General features: G+C 45.0%; 1 protein-coding gene across 2 annotated transcripts in view; it reads left to right on the top strand.

Moving 5' to 3' along the window:
• Positions 1-1,953: 1,953 nt before the first annotated feature.
• Rab11fip1 (RAB11 family interacting protein 1) overlaps positions 1,954-8,884 on the top strand; it is a 31,236-nt gene continuing 24,305 nt past the window's right edge. For both annotated transcript variants that reach the window (XM_026404728.2, XM_026404727.2), the window contains exon 1: positions 1,954-2,340. In XM_026404728.2, the coding sequence (XP_026260513.1) occupies positions 1,964-2,340 (377 nt within the window). In that variant the 5' untranslated portion in view covers positions 1,954-1,963. The remainder of the gene's footprint in view (positions 2,341-8,884) is intronic.

Raw genomic sequence — 8,884 nt, 5'->3', positions numbered from 1 at the left:
ACACTATGTACTCAAAGTTGGCTGGAATAGCCTGAAAACTCTTTGACACTATTTCCTGAAAACCTACTGTGTGCCCAGATTTCTACTGGGAAGTGTGAAAGGGACAAGATGAATAAGTCACTGCTTGGTCCCTGCCCTCAAAGTGACTATTGGAAATCAAACCTTGGAAAAATTCGAGCAAAGCCTTGTAGTGAGGAGACCCTGGATAGGCAGAGAGGATGGCAAGGGCAACCAAGGGGACAAGGAGTGAACACCATGAGGGACAGAGATTATCTGGGCTGCATGTTTGTTTGTTCAGGAGGTAGAGGAGAATGAGTTGGGGTGGGACCTAAAGAGGAGTGTCTTGAAATCTCTTGAGTGTGAAACCAAATGCAGTTGGTGGTAAGGCAACATTGCAGGATTAGTGAAGGTTAGTGAAGCAACACACAGTGTGGATGATAGGGAGGAGAGCCTGCAGATCATGTGGGAAATAAAATCAAGGTGTGATCCAGGACTGGGGTTTTGAGCATCTAAAAGAAGCAAGAGATGCAGTAAACACTAGATTGGGAGTCAGGAAACCTGGGTTTTCTTCCCAGCTCTGCGGTGGGACCTTGAACAGATCATGTCTCTGTTCCAGACCTCTCCTTAATTATAAGCTTTAAACCCTTCAGAGCAACTTTTCCAATCTGATGACCAATGTGGAGGAGTTGAGCCTTTGAACCAGGACTGAGAACTCAAGGGAAGCAACCAATCTAATAGACACCTGGAACAAGGAAGTGGCTGAGTGGAAGCCCAAATATGAAGCCCAGGAAGAGAATGAAGTTGACCTAGCCAGGGAGAAATGGGGAACTAAGGGGCTGGGTGGTGGCTGGACGCTGGTCCTGATGTTTGGTTTGGCAATCCCATTTCTAGTTCCCCCTTTCTTCACTTTTCCTAACTTAGCCTCACCTTATTTGGTGAGAGCAGGGAAGAAGAGGACACTCCCTCACCCATGTCATGCCCCTCAACTTACCTTCTCCTTTTCAGACCCTCAAAAGATCCTCACCTTCCAAGGCTCCTGCAGTCTTCCAGTGGTCCAAAGTAGAAAGACCCCTGGGAGTCATCTTCATTATCACTCTGAGTTTCCATTTACTTAGAACTCACAGGTGCTAAGCACTGTGCTAAAAACTTTAATGCATTATTTTTCTTTTACAGCAATTCTGGGGGCGGGGAGGTGATTTCAATCTCATTTTACAGATGAAGAAACTGAGACTTACATGTGTTAGTAATCTGGGCTGGGGTTGTGGCTCAGCGGTAGGGCACTCGCCTAGAACGGGCGGGGGCCCTGGGTTTGATCCTCAGCACCACATAAAAATAAATAAATAAAGTAAAGGTATTGTGTCTGTCTACAACTAAAAAATAAGTAAGTAAATATTTTTTAAAAATGTATTAGTAATCTGCAAAAGATCACACATCTGCCACTTGGCGATGCTGGACTGTAAACTAGGTCTGACTCCTAGTCAGAGCTTTGGCCAGCTCGTGTTGGGCGGTGGAACCTTGGCAGCCGCGGACATCAACCCTCACCTACCACCAACTTCAGAACTCCTGAAGCCCTCTCCGCCACCCGCCCCTGCCCACGTGACCTCCCGCTTCTTCCTCGGCGGCGCCAGCCCCGCCCTCGGCGCCCCAGAGGCCGCCCCGCGAGGGCAGGTGGGGCGGGGGCTGGCAGGGTAGGGGCGGGGGCTGGCAGGGTAGGGGCGGGGGCTGGCAGGGTAGGGGCGGGGGCTGGCAGGGTAGGGGCGGGGGCTGGCAGGGTAGGGGCGGGGGCTGGCAGGGTAGGGGCGGGGGCTGGCAGGGTAGGGGCGGGGGCTGGCAGGGTAGGGGCGGGTCCTGACGGGGGCGTGGCCGGAAGCCTTAAAGCGGCCTGGACAGCGGGGCTGGCCGAACAGGCCCCGAGCGGCCGCGATCTTCTCCTGCTGTCCTAGCCCGCTGCAGTATCGTCACCATGTCTCTGGCGGCCTCGGCGGGCCGGGGCCCGGGGGCCGTGTGGTCCCCCACCCATGTGCAGGTGACGGTGCTGCAGGCGCGGGGTTTGCGGGCCAAGGGCCCTGGGGGTACGAGCGACGCGTACGCGGTGATCCAGGTGGGCAAAGAGAAGTACGCCACCTCGGTGTCGGAGCGCAGCCTCGGCGCGCCAGTGTGGAGGGAGGAAGCCACCTTCGAGCTGCCGCCGCTGCTGTCCTCCGGAGCTGTGCCAGCGGCCGCCGCCACCCTGCAGCTCACCGTGCTGCACCGCGCGCTGCTCGGACTCGACAAGTTCCTGGGCCGCGCCGAGGTGGACCTGCGGGAGCTGCACCGCGACCAGGGCCGCAGGAAGACGCAGTGAGTGCGGGCCGGGACCTAGAGGACCAGGGCTGAGGGAAAGGGACAGCGGCGCAGGCTGGGCCCCTGGGCCAGTGGCCGCCGCACTGGGTCCCTTTTGGAATGGGCGTGGAAGTCACAGTCCGAGAGGGTTCCCCTATACTTCATTCTGACCTAGCTTCAGCTTCTCATCCAGCTCTGTAGTATTGAGGCTTTTTGAAAGTTGGGACAGGTTTGAATCTATCTTCAGGGTACCTCTCAGGCCCGGGCACACAGTAAGCACGAAATGAATTTTTGATGAATTGAAACTATATGTGGGTTGGCGAATTCATTTTATTAGGGTGGGGTCTGATACACCCAGTAACTCATGTGGAAGGCCTCCTGAGTATGTCACTAAACAGGACACTTTGAGCTGAGAATGAATGGGCCAGAGCACAGAGGAAATTAACCGGTAACATTAATTTTCCTGACATCCCAAGAAGCTAACCCCTGGACAGAGAAGGATCAGTGCTGGGTGGATGAGGAAGGAGGTGGGGACCTGAATGGGGAATGTCCACTGCTCTGTGATTGCTAGCACCCATTCTTTCTCCTTCCTAGGAGGTTGGTGAGAACAATTTGCTCTTCCAGGAAGAACACTGGAAAAGTGGGATGTTTGCCCTAGGTCTCAAGTTAGTAAGATTTCCCAGTAATGGATGGTTCCAGAGTTGACCCCTTTGTTGAACAGAATTGGGCATTGTTTCTTTGTCAAGCTCTTCCTTGGTCCCACTAGAAGTGGGTGGCTTCTCACCTGCCACTCCCCAGTGGAAAGTTCTTTGTCAGAATATCTCACTTCCACAGTAAAAGCCCAGCAAAACCTAATTAACTGCATTTGTTAGTGATTTATTCTCTTTCACAGGTGTTTGGAAAGGGCAGGTCATAACCCCATTGAATATTTGATTATGTTTATCTGGGATGCCAAAGATAGCCTTGATCAGCCTAATTGGTTACTTTGCTGACCTTGAATATGCTAACCAGTCGTGTTACTACCAAACTCCTGACAGTTTATGAAGCACACTGATTCCCCTTGCATAGTTTAGATATACAGAACATTCTAACTTTTCCTTGTGAGGTAGACAGGAAAGGCCAAAGGGCTTGTAGTTCCCATGCTCTTTTCTTTATGGTGGGTTCATTTTCAGCCTGCATGCTTGCAAATGAAATATCTGATTTGCTTATCTGGCCCAAGATGAATAGTCATTTCTAAGCTCAAATGAGATAAAAATGTAGAGCCTTAATATGATGATGGATGGGGTATCTCATAGCATCAACTTACAAGCCATAAGGTGAGCACCCTCTTTGCTAAGGAGGGGCTGAAACAATGCTAATTTTCCATCTGATTAAATGAAATTTGAGGCCTTAGGTTATTGGCTGTTGGCTATTCTTTGTCTTGCCCTATCCCAAGATGTGTAGATATTCATTTCCATCTTTGCCATCTGTTTCTTATGTGAATATTTCATCTCCTTGAAAGACTTCACATCTCCCTGCCATAAATGGGGCCTCAGAGTCCTGGTTCTGGTGTCCATTCTGGTTCTGACTCATTGTTGGGTTGCACTGTCTCTAAACATCCCCCTTTCCCTATTTATAAATGAAGCATGTTGCCATACTTAATTGATATTTGTAAGGTGTTTCTGGGTTCCTGGACTAATGAAGCCAGTGTAAAGATTCAAAAGGTTCTGTACTGCTTTGAGAGAGATGAAAACTCAAGTTCTCTTTCAGGAAGGATTCTGTCTCTGTATCTTCAGTTTTCTCATCTTCTCCAGGGTAATTCTAAACCTAGATGGTTACTCCTGTTTCTATTACCTGAGCTGATGACCACTTAGTCATAGTATTGTCTTGCAGGAAAATGGTGCTTACTTAATGGGTATTTATAACTGCAGTGGAAGGCTTTTTTGCTTCTGTACATGTGGGTGAAATTGTAAGCTTTCCATCTACCACTTCCTGGGACTTTCCAAGGTGCTGGGGGAACCCAGTTAAAGTAAGTTTGATGAGATGCCCAAGGTAGCTGAGATTTGGATAATAAGATATGCACTGAGAGGTAGAAGTTTAACAAAAAGAAACTGGTTGGGCTAGGAAAGTCTTTTGAACTAGTTATTAATGGTTTAACTCCACCTTAGACATTAAAAACTAAAAACAAAACAGAAGCTAAAATCTTGTCTGAAGATTGTGTATGACTCTTTGTGTGTGTGAGTGTGTATAAAGAAGAGTGGTGCAACAGAGCATGACTTTTGTCATGAGTATGATGCTTAAACTCAAGAGCCAATAGAGCATTAAGAGCCAATGGGCTAATATTTCTACTTATTTTCTTGATAAGTCCCCATCTATCAGATTTATTTGGAGTCAAGAGAATGTGCTTTTTATCATGACTCAATTTGCTGGCCTCGAATTTAGTGTGGTGACACATACCTTTAAAACACCAAACAGGTTGACACATAGATAGAATACATTTAATAGGAAATAGTATGTGACCTTTAGTTAGGAAAAATCGAAATAAATTGATCTTTCACTTACACATCTGTTAAAGACCTGGGGTCTCAGTGGGGGTTGGTTAAATGGGAATCAGTTAAGTACCATGACCACAAAACAGACAGGAGTCTGAGGGGTACAATTAGGTGATCAGCATGTGAAGCCCTCTGCTCTGCTATCTAGTGTTGTATAGTTTGGGATCTTAGATTGATTTAAAAAAAAAAATATTTTAGGCTATAAAAAGTATCAGAATTTGGAGAAATAACCTTTTAAGGATTGGAATATTTATTGAATTATTAAAATATTTATTCAGCCCGGTGACTGGAAGGCCACTGTGTAATCAATATAATGAAACTTAATACTATAAGTCTTCCAGATATGGAAGAGAGTATGAATGATGTAGGGTCATTTCCTCGTACGTGTTAAAGACTCAAAACAGCATTTGGGTGAATATGAAAGGACTTAGATATCATAAAGTTTAGATTTTTAAAGAGCTAAAAGTGCAGTAAGATGTTGAAATACGTTGCCAATGTAGAAGTTTGGATTATTAAAAAAAAAACAAGGGCCAGGTGTAGTGGCCCAAGCCTATAATCCCAGTGATTTGGGAGGCTAGAGCAGAAGGATCTCAAGCTCAAAGCCAGCCTGGGCAACTTAGTGATACATAAATCACATGAATGTATACAAATTTGTTTTTTTCCTTTCTTTTTGGTAACAGGTGGGAAAATTCAAACAGTGTTGTTATTGGTTAAGTTTTTTCTTTCTTGAAGTTTCCCTTCAAGATAATATTGGGCCTTACTGGAAACCCTTTCTCCTTTCACAGCCACAGGCCCCTCCCTCCCACTCCACCGAAGGAAATTGAACTCAATGCTCAGGACTGAATTCTTTGTGGGTCCTGGGATAAACAACACTTTTCACTATGGCAATGAAGTAAAATGACTGAAAAAAGAGAGTACATCAGAGTCGTCATTAGGTGGTGTGCTTTTCTGATGGTATTTTACTTATAATTTCCTTTGTAAGACATTTAGTTAGCATGGAGGAAATTCCGACTGCTCCCTGCCCACTTCTGGTGTCTAAAGTTTATTGATTCTTTTTGTAAATATGTTTAAATACCTACTACATGCCATTTGCTGGATATACAGTGTAAACAATGGTGGACAAGACAGGCATGATCCCTGCTTTCAGGAAGCTCAGCGCCTCGTGGGGGAGTAGACGTTAAACAGAGGAATACATAAATAAACAATCATGTAGTATAATGAGTATTGTGAAGGAAAAGAACAGGGTATCATAAAAGAAAAGGAGCAGGAAAGTTACTGCATGATATAAAGACAGAGATTGCAAAGCCTGGCATGGTGGCCAGGCTACCAAGTTTACCAAGTATCTGGGAATACAGGTACTTGGTAGACTGAGGTGGGAGGGTTGCTTGAGCTCAAGGTGTTTGAGGCCAACCTAGGCAACATAGTGAGAACCACCCCCATCCCTCATGTGTGTGGGGTGGGAGAGGGAGAAAGAGAGAACACATGTGAGTTAGAGAGTGCCTCTTAACCATTACCTGAAGAATAAAGAGGAATTCTTCTAGTGAAGAGCAAAGGAAGGAGGCCTACTGGAGGAGGAGGAACCTGTGCAAAGGTTCAGAGGCAGAAGTTGGAAGATTGTGTAGGATGAGGCTGAAGAGGAAGGTATGGCTTTATTTAAGAACAATAGGAGAATAGGAAGCCACCAAATGTTTAGAGTAAAGGTGGGTGATATAATCCAGTTTGTCAAAGTTTACAGTGGTTACTGAATAGAGAATGGATTCAAACTTGGCCTAGCCTGCAATAGACCAATGGAAAGAAGCTATCGCAATAATCTAAGTATTGCACGGTGGTGGCTTATAGTAGGGTAATGGCTATGGAGATGGACAGACATGGGTGATTTTAGAAATATTTGTGAGTTTAATTGACCTGTCTTGTGATGGTTTGGAAGTGGAAGGGGCTCAGGGAGAGGAAGTGATATGAATGAACAAATTATGAGAGCTTGGTGTTGAAAGTGAACCAGGAAGTGGTGGCTGCTTTCTTCCCCCAACAGTTACTCTGATACCAGCATGAGGTCACCATTACAAAGCTTTGGACAGTGCCACCTGTGAGTTGAGTCTTCTGTTGGAGTGAATAACTAGGAAATACCATTGAAACCAGGGTATGTATATATGTGTCTTCCAATAGTTACCATTTTAGTGCAGGTCAAGTCTTTGTTTTGTAATTGTGTGGCTGGTATAGTCTCATTGGTGTGTTCTAGTGTGGCTGATGATGTCACTGCTTCAGGGGATATAGGACTAAAAAAAGGAAAAAATAATATGTAACAGTAGGAAAGACAAGCCCATAAATGGGAAAAAAAATCAAAAAACACACTAAAACTCTGAAGTAAGCAAACCATTTCAATATTTCACATTAGTGAAGGTAAGCGTAGGAAAAAGTCTCATGTCTTTTTTGTTTGGCTATATTTCCTTTTGGCTATAAAGACCTTTATTGTACTTTCATGACTACCATCAGAGGAAAATTTTTATGAATAGTATCTGATATGTCATTTTAATTGTAGTTATTAACTTAAAAATTATATAATTACATTACAAGGAAGACATGTGCCTATTAAAATTCCAGCATGTATTTGCTAACATCACTTTTCCCTCTGCCCCTTGAAGATAATCTGAGACATCCATTAAAATACTGGAGTTTTAATTGCCAGACACCCTGGAAAATCATGCACCTCCCCGTGTATTTTAGAGGGAGGGACAGCTAGTTGTGGCTTAGCTCCAGACGGATTAAGGAGCCCTGGCCTTAAATGGAGAGAGTGCTGGGAGCTCATTTGAGGCCTTATCTTCATCCAGAATAATTCTGAGTTGACCTTTGGCTCTGGGGCTGGTGTAGGTTTCTTTAAATTCCAACAAAATCAGTTGGAATTTATTGGTAAAGTGGGTTCTGTGCCCTTTAAGGTGTCAGATCTCATGCCCCTGCTGGCTCAGGAGGATGCCAAGCCTGACTTTCACCTGCTTCTCCCAGGGGCAGGGACCACTCTTGTATTGTTCTTTGCTGTGTGACCCAACACAGAGCTTGAACAACCCCATGACCAAAGGGTCTTTGCAAGTGAGTGGTGGGTTGAGTTTCCTATAGGGCAGGTAGTAGTTAGCCTGAGTCAACCTGGAGAACCATTTGATTTTAGGTTTGGCCCAATGATTCAAAGAGTAGGGATACCTGGAGTAAGGGCCTAGACCCCTTCTCTTAGTTTCCAGTGTAGGGATCTGGCTGTGTGGTCAGCACCCTTTGAAGAAACAGGTTTACTGGCTGCCTTTGGCAAAAGGAGCTGGTTTGCACCAGTAATGAGATGAGAAATTCTTTTCCTGCAGGGAGAAGTCTGTTGATAATCTGGTAGAGAAAAATCAAGGGCTTTGGTCTCCAGGGTATCCCTGGGGGACACATTTAGGAATGTGCTATGGAAAGAAAGAGGGCAATGGTAATTAAGTGTGGCCTTTGAGTGGCAAAAAGGGAAGGCATTTATAAGAAATCCCAGAGAAATATTTCTGGAGGTGTGATTGCCACACACTTCACTTTTTATATACTCTTTTTTTTTTTTTTTTTTTTTTTTTTTTAGAAAGAACATTGCTAATCTCAGGTAGAACAGTTGGGACTTCTAGAAAGCCTAGTCTAAAAGGGCCTCTTGTTATCAAAAAGAATGGTGTCCTATGTGAAGGGCAGCAGGGACAGGCTGAGCTCTGGGGTGTTTGCTCAGGGGTGTAGCCTCCCAGAGTGCCTGGTGTGTGGGGTTTTCCTTTCATGGACAGTGAACGTGACATACAGTTCACCAAAATGGAACTTTTCATTTTAACTAATTATTTGTTATTAAAACCGGATTAAAAAAAATTCTTCTTCCTCTTCCTTTGGACTCACCTTGATCACAAGATAAATCACAGTCTCTGCTCGCTTGCCAGGAACTCTCATAGAAGGGAGTACGTGAGTCAGTTTATGGGGTGAGGAGTGGACTAAATGCTCTTTGATGTTGGTCATATAGAAGTTTGTGTTCTTTTGTTCTGGCCAAG

The sequence above is a fragment of the Urocitellus parryii genome, chromosome 14 (genome assembly GCF_045843805.1).
Source record: "Urocitellus parryii isolate mUroPar1 chromosome 14, mUroPar1.hap1, whole genome shotgun sequence".
Lineage (NCBI taxonomy): Eukaryota > Metazoa > Chordata > Mammalia > Rodentia > Sciuridae > Urocitellus > Urocitellus parryii.
Note: the sequence above shows the minus strand (reverse complement) of the source record. Positions and strands in the feature narration are given on the sequence as shown.